The sequence below is a fragment of the Gobio gobio genome (assembly GCF_949357685.1).
Source record: "Gobio gobio genome assembly, chromosome: 14".
Classification (NCBI taxonomy): Eukaryota; Metazoa; Chordata; class Actinopteri; order Cypriniformes; family Gobionidae; genus Gobio; species Gobio gobio.
Window position 1 is genome coordinate 42463662 of NC_137107.1, and position 23029 is coordinate 42486690.

Genomic DNA, 23029 nt, shown 5'->3' on the forward strand with positions numbered 1-23029 from the left:
TCTCTCACACACACACACACACACACACACACACACACACACACACACACACACACACACACACACACACACACACACACACACACACACACACACACACACACACACACACACACACACACACACACACACACACACACTTTCCTGTTGTAGATAATGATATTTGAAATAAATGATAGGTATGAAAAAGCTTACTCCAGGTCTCCCCTTTATAACACCATTTTCAGGTCTCACTGTAATTAGATGTGATATGTGATATAGGCCAATTGCAAAAACTGATACCTGACCTGAAGTACAAATGAAGTGGTAAACTTTGACAAAATATTTGATATTGTATGCTATTATAATGATTTTCAAATGTCTACATATGTATCCAAAAGTAAAACCTGTTAGAGAGCAGAATGAGCCAATGAGTTGAGCATACATCGCCTGTACACTCATTATTGCGGTGCATTGTGGGATTGAATGAGTGCACTCGATAACGTCCACTGGTTTCGGACATCACTACAAATGGCTGTCCCCTCAAAAAATGCTTTATATGAGGGTATAGGGGGCGATTTCAGATTCAGCCATTGAGTAGACTCACTCCCTCGGTCAAAATCGAGGAGTCGAGGGTCTGTCCAAATAAACTTCCCTCGCCCACTTGACAAGGTTGAACGCATTTCAAAATGGCGGCAGGGATTCCCTGAGGAGTGAAAAGTGGAGTTGAAAGCAGCCTTTGTCTAATTGGTGTTCAAGCTTGATTGGCCAACAGCGGCCATGTTTTTCAAGATACGCTAATATCCTCGTAGCGTAAATATAATGTATAGCCACATTTCCACCAAAATTACCTGGAACAGTTTGTCCCAGGAATTTTTTTTCCCCGAGACCTGTTGCTGTCCACATTTCCATCACTGTCTAAAGTACTGTGAAGACTAGTCTGGTGATGTTGGACAGTGCGCAACTTTCCAGTTCCCGCTGCATTTAGTTCTCCGCATATAAGATTAATAAAGCCTGAACCTTTTTATCGGTCCATCTGTAGTATTTTTTAAACTATATTGTTGATTCCAATAGCAAACAACTCTAACTGCACACACTGCAACAGACTTTTAAAAATGGTGGATGAAATAAAATGCTGCGTGGAGTCGACCAATCAAAATGCTGCATGTTCAGCGCCCAAGTCCCACCCCATGAAGTTCCTGAACTTTGAAAAAGTACTACCTCATGAGCAGGGACTTTCTGAGGGGAACATTTTAACCCAGAACTTCATTTAGACCCTGGTCTCTGCAGTCGAAACACACCGAGTGCCACCCCAAATTCAAACATTTAGGCCCCGTCCACACAGAGATGCGTTTAGCTGTATACGTAAAACATTTTTAGCATATCAGTGTTTCGTCCACACGGATCGGGCATTTTAGGAGCCTGAAACTGGTATTTTTTTAAACCGGGTCCCTGAGTGGATAAATCTGAAACCGAGACCCTTGTGTTTTCGTGTGTACAGCCAATATTTTGTGAAGCGGTGATGTCATCACACCACGTCCTGCAAGATAAAGACTAGAAGGGATACAGCTATGGGCACTGGACATGCGCTCATCAATATTGCGTCATTTAATTACTGTATTTGCATTATTGTAAGGGTAGGTTTAGGGTTGGGGTAGGTGTAGGCGTTAATAAAACACAATCTGGTAAGTAGCAAATTTATTTAGTTAGGTTTGGGTTAGGTTGGTTACCATTGCTGTACTCCTTCTAGCCACAACTCTTCTTCTCCGTTTTTAGTGTATTTCTGTGTCAGGATTACAGCGCCACATACTGGTCTGGCATGTATACTACATCGTTTCAGTGGTTTCGTGTGTACGCAGATATTTCTTGAGACGAGGGGGGAAAAAGATCGGATAGGGAAAGCTCTGGCTTCGTGTGGATGTGGCCTGAGATATCAAAAAAAGTAATTGCAGCTGAACTCCATGAACTAAAATCAGCAGCCAAAAGAACACTTACTCTGGTTTTGTTTATATTTCACAACAGGCAAACTGCGTTTTTTGGCTCATGTCAGCAAGTACACGTTTCATTCACCTGTGCGTGTCACATCATATAAACATTTAGCTCTCTGGTGTGTGTAAGGCGTGAAACTGAAAGTTAGTTGTCAAAACGAGTGAAAATGGACCATGCAAAACAGCAAACCTCTAAAAAAATAAACCAACAAAAACAAACAAAAAAACTTTTGTTAAACTTTTGATACGTCATTTATTTAAACATGTAATTCAAAACAACATAAAATATGGCACCTTTTCAGATTAGGCTATACCATTTCCGTGTGTAAACTGGTGGTGTGAACCACGATCTTCAATGGTCTCCCGCAACACGCATACAGTTTTATTCAGATGACCTAAAGGTTCACAGTTTATGCCACACAATAGGCCATCTGAATAAAACTGTAAACTGTATAAAAAGGCTATCTCTAATACTGTTTTTCCATTTGTTTACAATATTGGTCCTATAACATGTGTGAGTAAAATCAGTTTTATATTTAATCTATACATGACAATATAAAATACTTATTATTAAATTATTAATTGCAGTACAGCATCACAGTGTGTTAAAAAACATGAAAACATATGGCTGTATGTTAAGCAGACTTGTTTGTCTACTGTTTAGTTTTTCAAGCTTATTTATAGTCAACATCACCTACTAAAAATATAAAAGGCTACATATTAATATGAATCATTCTAGCAGATTAATCTAGGTATAACAATAATAATCAAAGAAACCTAGAAGGTAAAAAAATCATTTTCTCAAGATTTTTTTAAGTGGTCAGGCAACTGTGGTTATAACTGATATTTCCTGATATGGAGTTGGAGCTTATGAGTCAGACTGATGAGGAACTGGGTCAGGGTCCAACGTAACAAGGAGGAGCCGACGGTCCGGAGCAACCAGGTGCAGGAAATGGACTCAGAGGAAGTCCGGAGTAGCCAGGGACACCAAGCTGACCAGGTGGGGCAGATGGAGGCATAGGGCTGGAGTTCACATTTCCTCCTGGTGGTTGATTCCAGATTCCAAAATCACTTTTTGGATCACTTGTTGCACCTGGTACAGACTGAAGAGGAAGAACCAATACTGGGAAATCAATCTCCGGGTTTGAGGCATTCGGCACATCCAGGAAAACCTACGCACAAAGCACATACATTAAAAAAAAAAAAAAAAAAAAAAGATTCTTAACTGTGTAGAACACACAGGGATGCTGTTCTAATGTATTTATTCACTTAATGAGGGACTGAGTGTTTTTCCTTTAGATGCTGAAACTCACCCTGATGCTGTACTCAACCTTGAGGATCCTACAGTTTAGGATAGAGATGGGATGGCTGGGAGGAATGGGTAGCACTTTGGTGACAGTGCTCTTTGAGTTCGGCTCAATGATTTCCCCTTTCTCTTTAAAAATGACACAATTGACGAGTTTCCTAGTTCCTTTTGCGATAAAAGTGTGGTTTTCATACAGGCGGAATTTTGGCTTGATTCGACGGGGTGAATTGTTCTGAACTTCAGCCGAAACGTTCACGCCCTCTCCTGGAGTGAGACACAATAATAGGTCAATTAAAATAACTTGATCCATTTACACAAGAAACTATGACTGTCTATTTTAACTTCAGAATCATGTTACATATGATACAAAAATACACACTTAAAAATGTATAAAGAAAACTGTACTGATAACATTATTGTATGTATACATTTTGTATAAGCTCAACAGGTATATGATGCAAACCAAAACAAGTAGAACAAGTTATACAAGTGATGTGTATATTAGGGCTGGGTGAGACCACTTATTTTGTTTTTCGATACGATACCGATCCTTTCAAAGGCCAGTATCGCGCAATGTCTGTACCTCTAAAATGAACTTTTAAATGATTAAATGTATTAAATGACTAAGAGTAAAATGGGTATCAGGGCTCTGAACCGGTTCAAGGAACGAAAACGAAAACCGGAAACGAACGAAATTTTAAGAGGAACAAAAACGGAAACGAAATCAAAATCAATTTGAATCGTTCTGAACAGAAACGTTAATTTGAAATGACCATTAACCTAACGTTATTTTATCGTTCTCTTTAATATTTTAATTTGGCAGTGACCAATCATGAACAGCATGTGACGTTGACGGATCAAGCGTGAGTGAAATGCCCGCGCACCATCATCTAATCTACCGGTAACGCAAGTCAGTGTATAGCGCGCATTTTCATGCCTCAAGTACATTTCTTTCCCCGCTGAGGTCTACAATGAATGTGCAGGTATTGGAGGACATTCTTTTCGAACGTTTAAATAAGCAGTACGGACTTTAAACTCAAATAGTCTGATTTAGGCTGATTTAGTTTATGGATTTTGTTTAAGCCTGTCCAAGTAGGTTACTAGCATCTATCAAACATTTTTCCTATAGTCTTTCAGATTGCCAATACAGGACAGGTCAATGTTTTCTATATAGACGGTTGATGCTTCGTATTAAATGGTAGGCTATGTTATTGCATTAAATGATCAAGCTTTATTAGCTGACTGAATTTGATTATGTGATGCAAGGATGTGTTGCGCAGTGTTTGCTTTGAAATTACCAGTTGACGGTGCATTAAAAGAGCAATGGTTATCCAGTTTATTTATTCTTTATTCATGCATTTTTTAAAACAAGTCGTGTTGAAAAAAAGTTATGTACAAAGAATGTTATCACTCTTCTGAAAATAATAGGCATATAGAGAGCCACTTTCGATTGTCTAACGGTCCATTAAAACAGGTCTGCTGTTTATGCCTTGTAATTAATGCATGTATTTCTGGTTTTAAAAATGTTATTAAATAAATATTCAAGTTTAATTACCATGTGTTATATTATTATTGAGTGAAAATAAGTCTATTTATACATATTTGTTTAAAGTATAGGCTTAATTAAAATAACGTTATTACCCGGTATTTTTTCAAATCAAACCGTTTTCGGAACAGTAATGTTTGTTGAGGAACGCAAAAACGGAAACGCTATAATATCGATTCTGCTCGGAGTGAACCGATTGATATTTTTTTCCGTTTTTAAGCCCTGGTAATGATACCCACTTAATATTATATTTGAATATAATTCAATGTGCCTTAATCGCAGTTTATCAGATTATATTTTTGTTTACACATGGTTAAAATATGTTTACTGTAGTGGTAGCATGGAAATCTACAAATACTTTATTTGAACTACAGCCACTGTAGTGGAACCATGGTTCATTTTCATAAGGGACTGTTGCATCCATAAAATGCAACCTCTTTATGACTGACAGTGTATGATTTATATTAAAGCTACACTATGTAACTTTTCCGTCCACTAGAGGTCGCCTGTTCAAAACAAAGGCGTAGTTTGATGACGGCACGTTTGAGCGCAGAATCTCGGGACATGTGGTCTTCAGCTCACAGCCGGTGGGAAACAGTCAGGATAGGACTCGGGCAGAAATCATGTTCATGGATGCGATTATTAACATTACTGTAGTCTGAAGCAGAGCAGGACCGAGTGTTGTGGAGCTGAGCAAGGCCGCAGGAGCGATTGAAGAGCGGGACTGTTATTATGGCATAGTCGCTGGCGGGACTTTTATTATGACACGGTTGCCGGCGCTACTTCCTCTTTTCCAGTCATGAGTCTGAGGTAACCCAACTCTGTTTATCGTATTAGATATATCTGAGTGTGTTGAAAAGGAAGTTATGACATTCGCTCGGCGGCTGCTATGACACTTGTTCACAATGCAGTGAGAGTAAAGTGTTTCACTGAATAAAACCGGAGACCGAGGGTGACGCAGATATGACGCAATCGACAGGCGACTCCCTCAGACGCATAGCTCACACGTCCCGGTTCCTTGGTTAAAATAGCAATTTTCTCACGATTTACAAATAGTTTAAAACATTTGGGATATTCTAAGTACTCAACTGAACAAAATATATAACACTGGCCTAGTGGTTTCTGGATATTTTACTGCAAAAATCCTACATAGTTCACCTTTAACATTAGTTACAGAAAAGAACATGATCAAATTTAAATAAAGAATGCCTCGGCGACCGTTTCAACGGGCCGCTATACGTGAACTGTCCGCCATATTGGAGCGGTCCGTGAACATTCGAGAGCAAGTTGACTGAGCATCTGCAACTGTAGTTAGACGCATGTGTAACCCCTCCTGTTCCAACCGTCCCACTTCAAGCGGGACTCGAACCCAGGTCCGTCGGCATGTGAGTCGGATGCTCTAACAAGGAATCTCTTGAGATCAGAGGAGTGAGGTTTACTCGCAAAGCGACTACTAGCTGGCCTCCGTTACACTCACCCCCCCCCCCCCCCCCCCCCCCAAACCTCACTGCCATCCGGGTCACGGCACCAATGTAACCCCTCCTGTTCCAACCATCCCGCTCCAAGCGAGACTCAAACCCAGGTCCGCCGGCATGAGAGTCGGACACTCTAACAAGGAGGCTAAAGGCTGCAACCTCGCACTGCGACTACTAACTGGCCTCCGTTACACTCAGCCCCCTAAACCTCACTCCCATCCGGGTCACGGCACCAATGTAACCCCTCCTGTTCCAACGGCACTCCCATCCGGGTCACGGCACAAATGTAACCCCTCCTGTTCCAACCGTCCCACTCCAAGCGGGACTCGAACCCAGGTCCGCTGGCAGGAGAGTCAGATGCTCTAACAAGGAATCTAAAGGTTGCAATCTCTAGCGTCAGTCGCTAGAGCGTCTCTTGAGATCAGAGGAGTGAGGTTCACTCGAACAGCAACTACTAGCTGGCCTCCGTTACACTCACCCCCCCCCAAACCTCACTCCCATCCGGGTCACGGTACCAATGTAACCCCTCCTGTCCCAACCGTCCCACTCCAAACGGGACTCGAACCCAGGCCCGCCGGCATGTGAGTCGTACGCTCTAACAAGAAGGCTAAAGGCTGCAACCTCTAGCGTCAGACGCTTGAGTGTATCTTGAGATCAGAGGAGTGAGGTTTACTCGCACTGCGATTACTAACTGGCCTCCGTTACAATCACCCCCCTAAACCTCACTCCCATCCGGGTCACGGCACCAATGTAACCCCTCCTGTCCCAACCGTCCCGGAACCCGGGTCCGCCGGCAGGAGAGTCAGATGCTCTAACAAGGAAGCTAAAGGTTGCAATCTCTAGCGTCAGTCGCTAGAGCGTCTCTTGAGATCAGAGGAGTGAGGTTTACTCACAAAGCGACTACTAGCTGGCCTCCGTTACACATGTATGAATATCTAAATATGAAACAGACGTCAGCAGATTATTTTTCTAAACTAACACAATACGTCAGCTGACACAACATTAAAAAGTTACCATAATGAAAGTAAAACATTAAAAGTACCATAGTAAAAACTCGTAATATCGAGTTTATACATATAAAAACACAAACCAACACATTCTCACCAGTGAAAGGTTAAGCCTATCCCATTTCATAATTTAAATCTCTGCGGTTTCACAACCAGAAGCTGCGCAATGTTGTTGCATCATTGATTAAACTGTGAGTGACGACACGCTGACCGTTGCAAGATGGCGGCTCGCCGACGTGTCTGTCTGATAGGTCTGAAGCGGTGGAATGTGGCATCTGACTATATCCCAAGTTCAGATGGACTTATGGTTGAAATGTGATATGAAATGTAACAAATTTTTCAATTATTACAATAGCTGATCTGTAAAAAGACCACATTTGTCATCTTAATTTACCTGCTTACACAAGAGTGCTTACAGTGAGTAAACAAAAAAACGCAATTATGTTCGCAATTTTCATATAGACTACATGTCATCTACTTACAAAGATACAGAAATGGTTATGTCTATAATAATCAAACTTTGAGTTTATTGACATGTCAAAAACATGAACACTGCTGAGGTGTTATAATAAGAACTATAATTTTACCGGGGTAGTATCCCATTTTCTCGATTTTTATGTCCATGGAGATAGTCCCAGAGGGGTAGAGTTTAATTTTTTTCTCTTTGCTTCCATACTGAGGTGCCTAAACAAGACAAAACATGTCAAAAAGGTGACTGAACCCCAAAACATAGAAGTGTGTATGGTATTAAAAAGACAGTACATGGGATTTTAGTCATAATCTCACCATTAGTTCAGGCATGGACACAACATAACTGGGCGCATAGTGAAACTCTGCTTTGGCTTTGCTAGAAACACGCATTGATCGGGATAATTTTGTCTCCAAAGTGTAGACAATATTTCCAATTTGACTTTTGAAGGTTGGTGGGAGGTGCCTATAAGAAAATGATGCCATGCGTAAAAACAGAGTAATTGTACAGCAGAAAGTAAAGACTCATTAAACGGTTGAAATTCTTGAAAAAAATAAATATTGGCAAAAGTAAAATGCTCTATTTTATTAATTATATTTTAGTAATATATCTATATGAATATGTGCAGTCAAGCCATTTTGTTTTAAAATATTATTAGGTGTAATATTTGAAAAACTTGTATCCACTAAATCAAAGTTAGTGTAGCATAACCAACATGCAAGAGGAAGAACATTTCTGGATATTCATTTGCATGTATTCAAGATGCAAATAAATGATTTTAGTACTTTTTACTTGATGATTTCACTACTTTACATTTTAAATTATTTTGTTTGTTTGTTTAAATGATATAAAAATGAAAAAAATGAAAACAACATGAACACAAAGAATGCATTACTGAAAACAATATGAATGCAAAGTTTACATTACTAAAATACTTTATATTATCTCGGGCATCCTTATTTTCTTTGACCCATGCACATTTAACACTTTACGAGATGCAATGAATGAACAAACTTACTCTGGCGGCAACTGAAAGGTGAATGGGTAAACATGATGGCCCCGTGCCACAACCGAAGAATCTAGTCAAATATCAAATCAGAGATCAGCATGTTTTTCCGTTTTCAAAGCTCAATTTGCAATATTCATCTAAATGGCGAACAGACTTACAGGGCTGTCCTGATGGATCTTTCAGCATCTCATCATCACCTACAAGACCGAGTTACAACACAAAATAAAGCTGGTTAAAGGGAAAGTTCAGCCAAACACAATAATTCTGTCATTAATTACTCACCCTCATGTCGTTCCAAACTCGTAACTTACGAGTTCAAAAAGATCTTCATTTGTTTTCTGAAAATGAACGAAAGTCTTACGAGTCGTAAGACTTTCGTTCATTTTCAGAAAACAAATGAAGATCTTTTTGATGAAATCTGAGAGATTTCTGTCCATCCATAGACTTTGATGCTTCAAAAAATTCAAGAGAGCGTAAAACTAATCCATATGGATTGAGCGATTTAGTAAAAATGTTCTGAAATTATCACTTTATAAGATGAACAGATTGTATTTAGGCTTTTATTCACATATATAAACATTGAGTTTGGAATGAGGTTCATTCTCGTGTTACACCGCACATTTGAGTGTTCGCAAGAACCAATGAGGTTCATTCTCGTTTTACACAGCACGTTTGACCTTCCGCAAGAACCAATGTGGTTCATTCTCGTGTTACGCCTCACATTTGAGTGTTCGCAGGAACCAATGAGGTTCATTCTCGTGTTACGTCGCACGTTTGAGTGTTCGCAAGAACCAATGAGGTTCATTCTCGTGTTACGCAGCACATTTGAGCTTCTTCAAGAACCAATGAGGTTCATTCTCGTGTTACGCCGCACGTTTGAGTGTTCGCAAGAACCAATGAGGTTCATTCTCGCGTTACATCGCACGTTTGAGTGTTCGCAAGAACCAATGAGGTTCATTCTCGTGTTACGCCGCACATTTGAGAGTTCGCAAGAACCAATGAGGTTCATTCTCGTGTGACACAGCACGTTTGACCTTCCGCAAGAACCAATGAGGTTCATTCTCGTGTAACACCGCACATTTGAGTGTTCGCAAGAACCAATGAGGTTCATTCTCGCGTTAAGCCGCACGTTTGAGTGTTCGCAACAACGAATGAGGTTCATTCTCATGTTACGCCTCACGTTTGAGTGTTCGCAAGAACGAATGAGGTTCATTCTCGTGTTACGCAGAACGTTTGAGTGTTTGCAAGAACCAATGAGGTTCATTCTCGTGTTACGCAGCACATTTGAGTGTTCGCAAGAACCAATGAGGTTCATTCTCGTGTTACGCCGCACGTTTGAGTGTTCGCAAGAACCAGTGAGGTTCATTCTCGTGTTACGCCGCACGTTTAAGTGTTCGCAAGAACCAATGAGGTTCATTCTCGTGTTACGCCGCACGCTTGAGTGTTCGCAAGAACCAATGAGGTTCATTCTCGTGTTACGCCGCACATTTGAGTGTTCGCAAGAACCAATGAGGTTCATTCTCGTGTTACGCCGCACATTTGAGTGTTCGGAAGAACCAATGAGGTTCATTCTCGTGTTACGCCGCACATTTGAGTGTTCGCAAGAACCAATGAGGTTCATTCTCGTGTTACGCCGCACATTTGAGTGTTCGGAAGAACCAATGAGGTTCATTCTCGTGTTACGCCGCACATTTGAGCTTCCTCAAGAACCAATTAGGTTGATTCTCGTGTTACGCCGCACGTTTGAGTGTTCGCAAGAACCAATGAGGTTCATTCTCGTGTTACGCCGCACGTTTGAGTGTTCGCAAGAACCAATGAGGTTGATTCTCGTGTTACGCCGCACATTTGAGCTTCTTGAAGAACCAATGAGGTTCATTCTCGTGTTACGGCGCACGTTTGAGTGTTCGCAAGAACCAATGAGGTTCATTCTCGTGTTACGCCGCACATTTGAGTGTTCGCAAGAACCAATGAGGTTCATTCTCGTGTTACGCCGCACATTTGAGCTTCCTGAAGAACCAATGAGGTTGATTCTCGTGTTACGCCGCACGTTTGAGTGTTCGCAAGAACCAATGAGGTTCATTCTCGTGTTATGCCGCACGTTTGAGTGTTGGCAAGAACCAATGAGGTTCATTCTCGTGTTACGCCGCACATTTGAGTGTTCGCAAGAACCAATGAGGTTCATTCTCGTGTTACGCCGTACATTTGAGCTTCCTGAAGATCCAATGAGGTTCATTCTCGTGTTAGGCCGCACGTTTGAGTGTTCGCAAGAACCAATGAGGTTCATTCTCGTGTTACGGCGCACATTTGAGCTTCCTGAAGAACCAATGAGGTTCATTCTCGTGTTACGCCGCACGTTTGAGTGTTCGCAAGAACCAATTAGGTTAATTCTCGTGTTACACAGCACGTTTCAGCTTCCGCAAGAACCAATGAGGTTCCTTCTCATGTTACGCCTCACGTTTGAGTGTTCGCAAGAACCAATGAGGTTCATACTCGTGTTACGCCTCACATTTTAGTGTTCGCAAGAACCAATGAGGTTCATTCTCGTTTTACACAGCACGTTTGACCTTCCGCAAGAACCAATGTGGTTCATTCTCGTGTTACGCCTCACATTTGAGTGTTCGCAGGAACCAATGAGGTTCATTCTCGTGTTACGCCGCACATTTGAGTGTTCGCAAGAATCAATGAGGTTCATTCTCGTGTTACACCGCACGTTTGACCTTCCGCAAGAACCAATGTGGTTCATTCTCGTGTTACGCCGCACATTTGAGTGTTCAAAAGAACCAATAAGGTTCCTTCTCGTGTTACGCCTCACGTTTGAGTGTTCGCAAGAACCAATGAGGTTCATTCTCGTGTTACGCCGCACATTTGAGTGTTCGCAAGAACCAATGAGGTTCATTCTCGTGTTACGCCGCACGTTTGAGTGTTCGCAAGAACCAATGAGGTTCATTCTCGTGTTACGCTGCACATTTGAGTGTTCGCAAGAACCAATGAGGTTCATTCTCGTGTTACGCCACACATTTGAGCTTCCTGAAGAACCAATGAGGTTCATTCTCGTGTTACGCCACACATTTGAGCTTCCTGAAGAACCAATGAGGTTCATTCTCGTGTTACGCCGCACGTTGGAGTGTTCGCAAGAACCAATGAGGTTCATTCTCGTGTTATGCCGCACGTTTGAGTGTTCGCAAGAACCAATGAGGTTCATTCTCGTGTTACGCCGCACATTTGAGTGTTCGCAAGAACCAATGAGGTTCATTCTCGTGTTACGCCGCACGTTTGAGTGTTCGCAAGAACCAATGAGGTTCATTCTCGTGTTACGCTGCACATTTGAGTGTTCGCAAGAACCAATGAGGTTCATTCTCGTGTTACGCCACACATTTGAGCTTCCTGAAGAACCAATGAGGTTCATTCTCGTGTTACGCCACACATTTGAGCTTCCTGAAGAACCAATGAGGTTCATTCTCGTGTTACGCCGCACGTTGGAGTGTTCGCAAGAACCAATGAGGTTCATTCTCGTGTTATGCCGCACGTTTGAGTGTTCGCAAGAACCAATGAGGTTCATTCTCGTGTTACGCCGCACATTTGAGTGTTCGCAAGAACCAATGAGGTTCATTCTCGTGTTACGCCGCACGTTTGAGTGTTCGCAAGAACCAATGAGGTTCATTCTCGTGTTACGCCGCACATTTGAGTGTTCGCAAGAACCAATGAGGTTCATTCTCGTGTTACGCCGCACATTTGAGTGTTCGCAAGAACCAATGAGGTTCATTCTCGTGTTACGCCGCACGTTTGAGTGTTCGCAAGAACCAATGAGGTTCATTCTCGTGTTACGCTGCACATTTGAGTGTTCGCAAGAACCAATGAGGTTCATTCTCGTGTTACGCCACACATTTGAGCTTCCTGAAGAACCAATGAGGTTCATTCTCGTGTTACGCCACACATTTGAGCTTCCTGAAGAACCAATGAGGTTCATTCTCGTGTTACGCCGCACGTTGGAGTGTTCGCAAGAACCAATGAGGTTCATTCTCGTGTTATGCCGCACGTTTGAGTGTTCGCAAGAACCAATGAGGTTCATTCTCGTGTTACGGCGCACATTTGAGCTTCCTGAAGAACCAATGAGGTTCATTCTCGTGTTACGCCGCACATTTGAGCTTCCTGAAGAACCAATGAGGTTCATTCTCGTGTTACGCCGCACGTTTGAGTGTTCGCAAGAACCAATTAGGTTAATTCTCGTGTTACACAGCACGTTTGAGCTTCCGCAAGAACCAATGAGGTTCATTCTCGTGTTACACAGCACGTTTGACCTTCCGCAAGAACCAATAAGGTTCATTCTCATGTTACGCCTCACGTTTGAGTGTTCGCAAGAACCAATTAGGTTAATTCTCGTGTTACACAGCACGTTTGAGCTTCCGCAAGAACCAATGAGGTTCATTCTCGTGTTACACAGCACGTTTGACCTTCCGCAAGAACCAATAAGGTTCATTCTCGTGTTACGCCTCACGTTTGAGTGTTCGCAAGAACCAATAAGGTTCATTCTCGTGTTACGCCGCACATTTTAGTGTTCTCAAGAACCAATGAGGTTCATTCTCGTGTTACACAGCACGTTTGACCTTCCGCAAGAACCAATGTGGTTCATTCTCGTGTTACGCCGCACCTTTGAGTGTTCACAAGAACCAATAAGGTTCCTTCTCGTGTTACACCTCACGTTAGAGTGTTCGCAAAAACCAATGAGGTTCATTCTTGTGTTACGACGCACATTTGAGTGTTCGCAAGAACCAATGAGGTTGATTCTTGTGTTACGCCGCACATTTGAGTGTTCGCAAGAACCAATGAGGTTGATTCTCGTGTTACGCCGCACATTTGAGCTTCCTGAAGAACCAATGAGGTTAATTCTCATGTTACGCCGCACGTTTGAGTGTTCGCAAGAACCAATGAGGTTCATTCTCGTGTTACGCCGCACATTTGAGTGTTCGCAAGAACTAATGAGGTTCATTCTCGTGTTACACCGCACGTTTGACCTTCCGCAAGAACCAATGTGGTTCATTCTCATGTTACGCCGCACATTTGAGTGTTCAAAAGAACCAATAAGGTTCCTTCTCGTGTTACGCCTCACGTTAGAGTGTTCGCAAGAACCAATGAGGTTCATTCTCGTGTTATGCCGCACATTTGAGTGTTCGCAAGAACCAATCAAGCGCCAGCGTTAGTTCTGGCAGGCCACGTAGTCAAGCTCTGCTATCAGCTGATTGGGAAATTCTAACTCTGCCCCTCTTTCAGCTGATCTGTTTCAGCTGATCCTATGCTCTCAATTGGCTTCTCTCAAACAGGGCGCCTTACTTAAGCATAGCTTCACTTCAATCTGCCTGCTTGGACGCTTCTGCTGCACGCTGCTTGCAACCCACCTCCTCCCCAGCTCCTCCTTAAATTGCTAACTTAATCATGTCATTCTGTTGTCATTGATGCATGCTCTGTTCTAAATGGGGGATTTGCTCTGCCCTCCCAGTTAAATGGGAGGTCGTCCCCAGAATCTGCTGCTGTTCCCTGTCTTGGCTTTTCATGGAGCTCATGAAAGGATGCGGAATTTAGAACAGAGCCATACCGGCAAATCTAAATCTTTGCAAAATATGCAATTAAAAAATTTTACTAAATGTTTGTCTATTGTGTTTTTTGACTTTAGTGGACCTGACAGAAATAAGGTTAATTCTCGTGTTACGCAGCACGTTTGAGAGTTCGCAAGAGCCAGTGAGGTTCATTCTCATGTTACACCGCACATTTGAGTGTTCGCAAGAACCAATGAGGTTCATTCTCGTGTAACGCAGCACGTTTGAGCTTCCTCAAGAACCAATGAGGTTCATTCTCGTGTTACACGGCACATTTGAGTGTTTTCAAGAACCAATGAGGTTCATTCTCATGTTACGCAGCAAATTTGAGTGTTCGCAAGAACCAATGAGGTTCATTCTCGTGTTACGCAGCACATTTGAGTGTTCGCAAGAACCAATGAGGTTCATTCTCGTGTTACGCATCACATTTGAGTGTTCGCAAGAGCCAATGAGGTTCATTCTGATGTTACGCAGCACGTTTGAGTGTTCGCAAGAACCAATGAGGTTCATTTTCGTGTTACGCAGCACGTTTGAGTGTTTGCAAGAACCAATGAGGTTCATTCTCGTGTTACGCAGCACATTTGAGTGTTCGCAAGAACCAATGAGGTTCATTCTGAATTTACACAGCATGTTTGAGCTTCCACTAGAACCAATAAGATTTGTTCTTGTGCGTCAAGCGGGTTCGGTTGAACTTTATGTTTGCTGGTCAATATTTGTGAATAAAATCCTAAATTAATTCTGTTCATTTATGATCTTTTTGAAGTGTCACAGTGGTAATTGCGTAGCTCTCAACGGAGGACAGAAAGCTCTCAGATTTCATCAAAAATATCTTCATTTGTGTTCTGAAGATGAACGGAAGTCTTATGGGTTTGGAACGACATGACGGTGAGTAATTAATGACAGAATTTTCATTTTTGGGTGAAATAATCCATTGAGTTCTACAAACTATAACAAAAACTACAGCTTTAGTTCCTCCTACCATGCTTATTGTCCTTCTGAATGAAAAACCTCTCCATGGAATAATACTTCTCCTTATCCGAGAAAACAACAGCATGTTTCCCATAACGCTCGGTCCACAACACCTTTGCTTTCCCCTTAATTAGCACACTCAACGACTGTATTTTCGTGTCCTTTACTACATCAAGAAGGACTTGTCCCGATATAAAATCCCCACTGGTAAAGGTATTGTTCTGATTGATAGGATTGTAAATAACAGAAATTTTTTTCACACCGGAGGACATCGTGCCTCCTGGTGCCAATATCCGCTTCTGACATCTGAACTCAATGGAATATCGCTTTATAGTGGTCTGGCAAGCAGGTGAAGGAGGAGTTGAAAACAGAGCCATCAGGTCGAACAGGGTCGTTTGAGATGCCAAATACCTCACCTTCAAAGTAGGCATCGCACTTGACATAGTCACGGCAGGTGTTGTGAAATATTGAGTTCCAGTGAGAGACTGTTCCAATGGGTGGAGTATAAACTACATGAATATTCATATTTCCCAATTTGACACAATGCCCAAAAACGAATGGAAACGAAAATATTAGTTTACTGTGTTCTTAATATCGCAACCGTCTAACACTTTCATGCATGATTTATGATAACCACAGTCTCAAGGCATGAAAACACATTCTACAAAGAGATTTTCAGATGTCCACTTGAGTGGACACAGTATGTGTTTATGTTTTTTAAACATACAGTAGCACAGTACTGTGTGTATTTAACAAACCAATTAATAAAATTATATCAAATAATGTGAAAACTAAAAAACATATATTCAATTATTGCAAGCGCAACCGAGCTTGTTCCCATTTGACCAGCAGACAGAGAAAAACTTCATATTCTCACGTTCAAGTGCTCATGTTTATGGGTCGTTCCTGTTATACAGTGACTTTTCTGTCTCTATAATTTACTTACTCATATTTTCTATAATGAGTCACATATTTATAAGAAATGGCTTAAATTATAAAATGTAGGTCTTCTTTATCACTTAAACAGATATAATAGACATTAAAAATACTATTTTATATTTTACACACCTTTTTATTGATTATCATGTCCTCAGTGCAAAGTAATCAATTTCCACAAGAACTATAAACCATGAAACGTGAAAATCATGTGAAACTCTATTTTTTTGGGGGGTTTTTTTTACAATTGTCTTTATTAACCGTTTCCCTAAAGTCATCTTCCCTGTTAGTATGTATTTCTCGACTTCCAAAAAAGACCACAATTCAATTTAGACCATTTTCAGGAAATTACATCATTTAATTTTCCTGCTGGAATTCAACCGTACAAAATGAGGTAAGCTTCAACTCTCACCTCTACTTTTTTTTTAGTTTTTGAAATGTTATGCTTGTTATGTAGAATATTTGTCAGGTCAAAAAAATGTATAGACATAGTTGACATATTTATGAAAGTTCTGTTTATCTGTAAAAGGTTAGATAGCTATGTTGATCACTCAAAGAGCTACGGCTAACTTAGCTTATATATATATATATATATATATATATATATATATATATATATATATATATATATATATATATATATATATATATATATATATATATATATATATATATATATATATAAAACAATATTATATAGGTGAAGTTCCACACATTACTGATGGCAAACCATCCAGGACATTGACGGAAAGCTCATCCACTGTTATGTTGTTCCACCCTGTTATGCTCCATTCCACCCTGTTAAGCGAGTCATTTTTAAATAATAATTTGACAGCAACGTTAAATGTTTTGCATAGTTATGTTTTATTTTGGGAGGTGAGGAGCGTTAACAGCATGTACAGTATATGTTTTTGAACACATTTTTTTATTATTTACCATCCTGTTGGCAAAAATGAGTACAAAAACCTGTTCTTAATAATCAAGACATTCTATTTATCAATAATTGTTTTGTTATTGTTTCAAGATTAAAAAGGGACATGTTTAACATTTACATTATTAACATTTTGTGATAACTATCTGTATGTCCCTAACAGGGTGGGATACCTTCACAGCCAGTGTCTGAACAATGAATCTACCCATAATTATTATTATTTTAGTCCCTGGGCTTGATCACTATGCATTCCTAATAGTTAAACATGTCACTGTTTTGGTAGAATGCTAAAAACATGAAAATCAGGTACTTTTTTTTCAGTACTTATGAAGCCAAAATGTTGCTGCATACCAGGCATGACCCTTATGTTATGTTTTAGTTCAGTTTCTTGTTGTATCATTATCATTTATCAAATAAACTGCTTCGCCTTCAGTGGACTTAAATGCTACAGGAAGCTAAACCTTAAAGGCTCACTTAAGTGCCTTGAAATGAACAGCCTTATTTTATGTGTTGACGTAATTTCCACTGAAACAGAAAGACGGGGCGGGACATATCGATCAGCTCCTCCCCTTTTTTAAAATAGCCAATAGCGTTTCATTTATATCACAGTTCGGGCAGAGCTGTTGAGCTTGGTAAAGCCACATGGTGCATCCCAATTTGCATACTATCTGTACGTCCCAAATCATAGTTGTTGAAATGAGTATTCCAAAGATACCCGGATGGTCTACTATTTCCGGTCAGAATCCAAAGTGCAGATCGATGCACACTCTAATGGCTAATTTTGCCCACAACCCATTGCGCATTGGACGAGGATTCGATTAAAACTACAAACACAAGTAAAAAATGTTAAAAAACAAACTTACAGACATGGGGGATGTGCGAGTCCGGCGGTTAAGCAGAGAGGTTTAGATTAAGGGGTTTGAGTGAGCAATTATCAGTCTCTAACCTGACGAAAATATATTTATTCATATTATAGTTCATCTGCAGCAGCCTTGTGAACTTTTGTAATGATACGTTTGGCCATTAACTTTTAAATGCATCATTATATTTCAATTGCAAACACACGAGGAGAGTCTCCGCGTGAAATACCCACGACTGGCGGATCAATGTGCTACAACATTTCTCTCCGATACGGTAGGAAATTAAATTACATTGAATGTAGAGGATTTTAAACTGTGACAAGATGATTGAGAGGGCAGTTTACAGTGACAGGATGCACATGACTAAGCGAGAGAGCTGACCGTTAAAGATGACGAAGTAGTATGTCCCAAAGCTCGCATACTCTTCACACACTCAAAACTATGTACTTTTTCTTAAAAAAAAAGAGTAGTTACGGGACGCCGTAGATTCTAGAGAGCATTTGATTGGACAGAAAATCTGATGAGAAGCTGAAGTGCAGAGTGATGTCATCAAAATTATTGATCCATATTGACGGAAGTGAGAGACCGTAAGTTTTGAACCCTTACATCTTCTAAATGCCAATGTTGTCATTGTTTTGGAGCACACTAGCTTATAGATACAGTAAGACTAACATAGGCTATTCATACTAAAAGCCAAAAAACTTCCATTTTGATTTCACGGGGACTTTAACAATGAACCCAGAAGTTTGTTTATTACGCCTTTGTCAAGACGACCGAACCCTTGAACAATATGTCTAGGAGTTTTGTGGACTTTGTGACAAAGTGGATTTGAATGAGAAGGCAATCAAGGACATTTTCCATTGTGGACTAAATAAGCACCTTGCTTATTTAATGCCTGAGAGCACTGTACCATGGACTCTGACCCAGTACATTGACTTTTTCATTGTTATTGAGCAGTTCCTCATGTATGGTGGGAATTGTGGATTCGCAATCCAATAGTATACACAACGCCAGAGTCTCATGGCGTCATGGCCGCTACGCCAGAGCCTCGTCACATCATGGCCGCCAAGCCAGAGTCCCCTAACCTCCCCTAACTTCATGGCCATTCAAGTCTCCCCTGGAGATTTTTTGGAGGGGCTAGTATAAGTTCCAGCAGATGCAGGGCTTGAGTATCGACGGATCTCTTCAGTCACCAGATCTAAGAGACTAACTGCCAGTGTTTTGAATTGACAACTGGGATCAGTAAGAGCAGTGAGCAGGTCTGGAGGTCTCAAGTCCAAGTCTGGTGGTCCCGGAGGTCATGCTTCCAGTGGTGGAGGTAATCCCATTATCCATAATTGGCAGCATATACACACTTCCGCCACAGCTTCTCCAGAGGCGGCAACGATGGCACAGCTACTCCAGAGTGGCAACCATCTCTGAACGTTTTGCCACAATAACTATCTGCCTGCCATGTCACGGCCATGCAGGCCATCCTTGAACTTTCTGAGACTCATGTCACAGCCACAGAAGTCCTCCAAGAACTCATTGTGGCCTGTCATGGCCAGGAGGACTGCCAGTGTTGGGGAGTAGTTAACTACAAGTAGCTAAGCTACTAACTAAACTACATTTTTCAGTAGCTTGTCAGTAGCTCAGTTACTTTTGAAACAATGTAGCTTTTCCAGTAGCTAACTACTTTTTCCAGCAAGTAGCGGTGTAGCTTGACCAAAAGCTACGTTCCGTTTTGTGTTTTGAAGAGCCTGCAATGCATTGAAGTAGCACAGTGTTTTCTTCTTATTTGATCACATACTAAAATCACGCGTTACCGCCATCTATTGTTTCATCGCGTATCTTGCGGCTTTACGGCTCACAGAGAAGAGATCGTCTGATGATTATGTAAAGGACATACAGGAGTGGGTTAATAACTTCACACGAATCGGCTAGTAAAGGTTACACTTGATAACCGTTGAAAACGCTGTCTGCGTCAAAGACTTTAAGCACATCCAGGTGAATAATAGCCTTTTTTAAATTGATTATCCTGCTATATATATCTACATATGTCTACTCCTGTTTATCAAAGTTGCTTATATTTTGTTCTTGCATTGATGTGACATGATTTTGCACTTTGACAGTCAGTTTGAGATATAGACTACATTTGAGTATTGTATATTTGGATAGTTTACAAAATAAAACTACTCTTATCATAATTGTATTGCATTGTGTTGTTTTAAACCCCACACATTTAACTTAAAACATTCTTCAGTAACGATTATTCAGTTATTTGTTAATGCAATTTTAAAAAATCAAAGTAGTTTCGATGTAGCTATATTTTGGTAATAACTTGTTGTGTATCTAACTACTTTTTCAGAAGGGTAGCTTGACTGTAGTTGAACTACTTTCATGTATAAGTAGCTTGTAGCTTGTCAAACTACTGTTTCAGAGTAGCTTCCCCAACACTGAGGACTGCCCAGGTCTTTGCTCCACCATGGCCCCCTGATCCCCCCGGGGTCATTTCCTTTGCTGAGGAGGTCCTCTCCTCTATTGTCTCCGCCCTGGTATTGCTCGTCACTGCTGGCTCCACCATGGCCACCTGATCCTCCATGGTCTTATCCACTGCTCCACAGTAAGTGGTCTCTAACTGTGTTCCACGGCCCAGGCCCGCCTCTGCTCCTCTCCCCAGGCCTGCCATGGCTCCACGGTCCAGGAACACCATGCCATGATCCAGTTCCCCTTCACGTGCCTGGCCCACCCACCGTCCATCTTGACCGCCTCCGCTCCTCCACCCTCCTGGACTATGTTTTTGTTTTGGGATAGGTTTTCAATTAGAGTTTTAGAAGCTGCTCATGGGGTCTGTCATGTCTGTTTTTGGTTTTGTTTCATGTCCGTGTTTTCATGTCTTGTATTTTGACGTTTTCCTATTACCATGTCACGTGCTTCCTTTGACTAATGCTCTGATTGGTTATTTTGTTCATGCGTTTCTCTGATCTGTTTTGTCATTATGTTTCCTCATGTTCTACTCAAGTCCTCATGTTTCATTGTTCCTTTGTCTAGCTTTGTTTTGTGTAACCTCCTGTTCTTTGGTGAGTTTGTCAAGTCTGTTGGTCATAGTCAAGTTCAAGTCTAGTTCTCACATTCAAGTGCTCATGTTTATCTTATGTTTTAGTTAGGTTTATTGTTGTATTACATTTATCATTTATCAAATAAACTGCACATGGGTTCAGACTCCTCGCCTTTAGTGAACTTAAATCTTACAGCTGTAAATGATAAGTAACAAATGCTTACTGCAAGTCTTTATAACACCATTTTGTTTATAATGGGGTTTTTTTTAGTCACATGTCACATTTGCTTACCTAATTTCAATGAGATCTAAGCAGGAGTTATAGGCTTTCGGTACACTTGGTCAAACCTACATTTTTAAATGACCCTACAGTTAAACTGACAGCAGCGGTTCTTTTTCAGAATGGGGATTTCTAACATATGATATGAATGTGCAACATTTACAAACCTGTAAAACAAGATCCAATATGACGAAAACATTTTCATGACATGTGACAAATGGTTCCAAAGTTATGGCAATTTTTTTTTTTTTTTTTTTCAATCACTGTAGCGCCACCATGAGGCTGATTGGGGGGAGGCTTTCTGACATTGTAGGGCCAGTTGTTCAAAAAGTTTTATCTGGATCAGAATGATCTGGATTTGGAAATCCCATTTTTTGTTCTCCAGGATCAGGTGAGAAAAGTTTTGCATAGCTTTCACTCACAGAGAACTTTTGACTGGTTCATCTCTTATTGTGAAAAAACCCCCACTTTAAATTAAATATAATTTTTTTGGGGTTTAATTTTACAGCTGTTTTGGGATTATTTATGGTGCCAAAATCTATTTTTTACTTCACTGTATATAGGCTACCAAAAAGGCTTAATAGGTAGCCTAATAATGTCTAGGCTATTTCTAATTTATTACTTTAACAGTTAAACTAATCAAGAACAAAATAAAAATGTGTGAGAGAATATTACATTATATTTATAATTTTTTTGTTCCTGAAATCTGCTTTTTGGATCAAATGTATCCCAATATAAAAAGTTCTGAACACCACAAACTGATGATTTGATCCAGATCAAAACCAAGATTGGATTTTGTGATCTAATCTGATTTCAGAAATCTTTTTATCTTTTGAATAGCCCGTTTTTAAGATTTTATCCAATCAGATCGCGAAAGCCTTTCAGATTACTTTTGACTAACTGGCCTGTATCATAAGGACTAACCCTTAATGTTTCAGGTCTCTACGACTTAGCGCACTTGAACCACTAATAATTCAATTCCTTACAATGAAAATAGGGTTTGAAACGGAAGTCCCCTAAAATTCCTTACAATAATAATAGGGTTTCAGGCCCTTACGAAAAAGAACCATGGTTTTATTATAGTAAAAGTGTAGTAGGCCTAACCATGTTTTTTTGTTTTGTTTGTTTTTTGTGGCTAATTACGATTTATAAAGGCCTAACCACAGTTTTACCACAAATACCATGGTTAAACTATGGTTAGAGTAGCAAAACCATGGTTAATGTGTGGTTACCATGGTTGAACTAAATTGACCATGTTTTTTTGTTTTGTTTAGTAAAACCATGGTTCATTTTCGTAAGGGGGTCTTTGCGCTTAAATAATACAAATTCTAACAAAAAACAACAGGGTTTCAGGCTAATATTATTACTAGACTGAAAACTGTATTAAAGTAACAGTGATGGAAAACACTTACGCATAATTACTTCACATTAGTTGTTCATAAACCAGCGTCCTGACTGCGCAAATGCTGTTGCGGTTGATGCCCCTGAGGCGCCATATCATGTGCAGTGACGCATTATTAGCTCCACCCACAATGCAACGCAGACAAGGGAACCTCCAAGACAAGAGGACCAAAAGCTCTACTAAATAAAACTGACATTAAACCGGTGATTATTTCATTCGGAGGACACCGATTCAGCGACGCGTT

General features: G+C 40.6%; 2 protein-coding genes across 2 annotated transcripts in view; one reads left to right on the forward strand and one right to left on the reverse strand.

Moving 5' to 3' along the window:
* Nucleotides 1–2202: 2202 nt before the first annotated feature.
* On the reverse strand, nt 2203–8970 carry LOC307137395 (arrestin domain-containing protein 3-like). The gene is made up of 6 exons (XM_079835022.1): nt 8938–8970; nt 8789–8849; nt 8088–8235; nt 7889–7985; nt 3281–3537; nt 2203–3139 (listed from the first exon to the last, which is right to left on the reverse strand). Exons 1-6 carry the CDS (start codon nt 8963–8965, stop codon nt 2864–2866), a joined length of 867 nt encoding a protein of 288 aa, XP_079691148.1. The 5' UTR covers nt 8966–8970; the 3' UTR covers nt 2203–2863.
* Nucleotides 8971–22908: 13938 nt separating this feature from the next.
* The window catches only part of cacfd1 (calcium channel flower domain containing 1), a 12085-nt gene continuing 11964 nt past the window's right edge, over nt 22909–23029 (forward strand). The window contains exon 1 of the mRNA XM_079835023.1: nt 22909–23029. This exon is cut by the window's right edge and continues 493 nt beyond it. The gene's annotated coding sequence lies outside the window, so the exon portion shown is untranslated.

Coding starts and splice junctions, on each gene's coding strand:
- LOC307137395 (XM_079835022.1), bottom strand. CDS start 8,965: ATGCTGAAAGATCCATCAGGACAGCCCT. Junction 8,850..8,937: donor AGATCCATCAGGACAGCCCT/GTAAGTCTGTTC, acceptor ATATTTGACTAG/ATTCTTCGGTTGTGGCACGG. Junction 3,140..3,280: donor AGGTTGAGTACAGCATCAGG/GTGAGTTTCAGC, acceptor CTTTGTGCGTAG/GTTTTCCTGGATGTGCCGAA.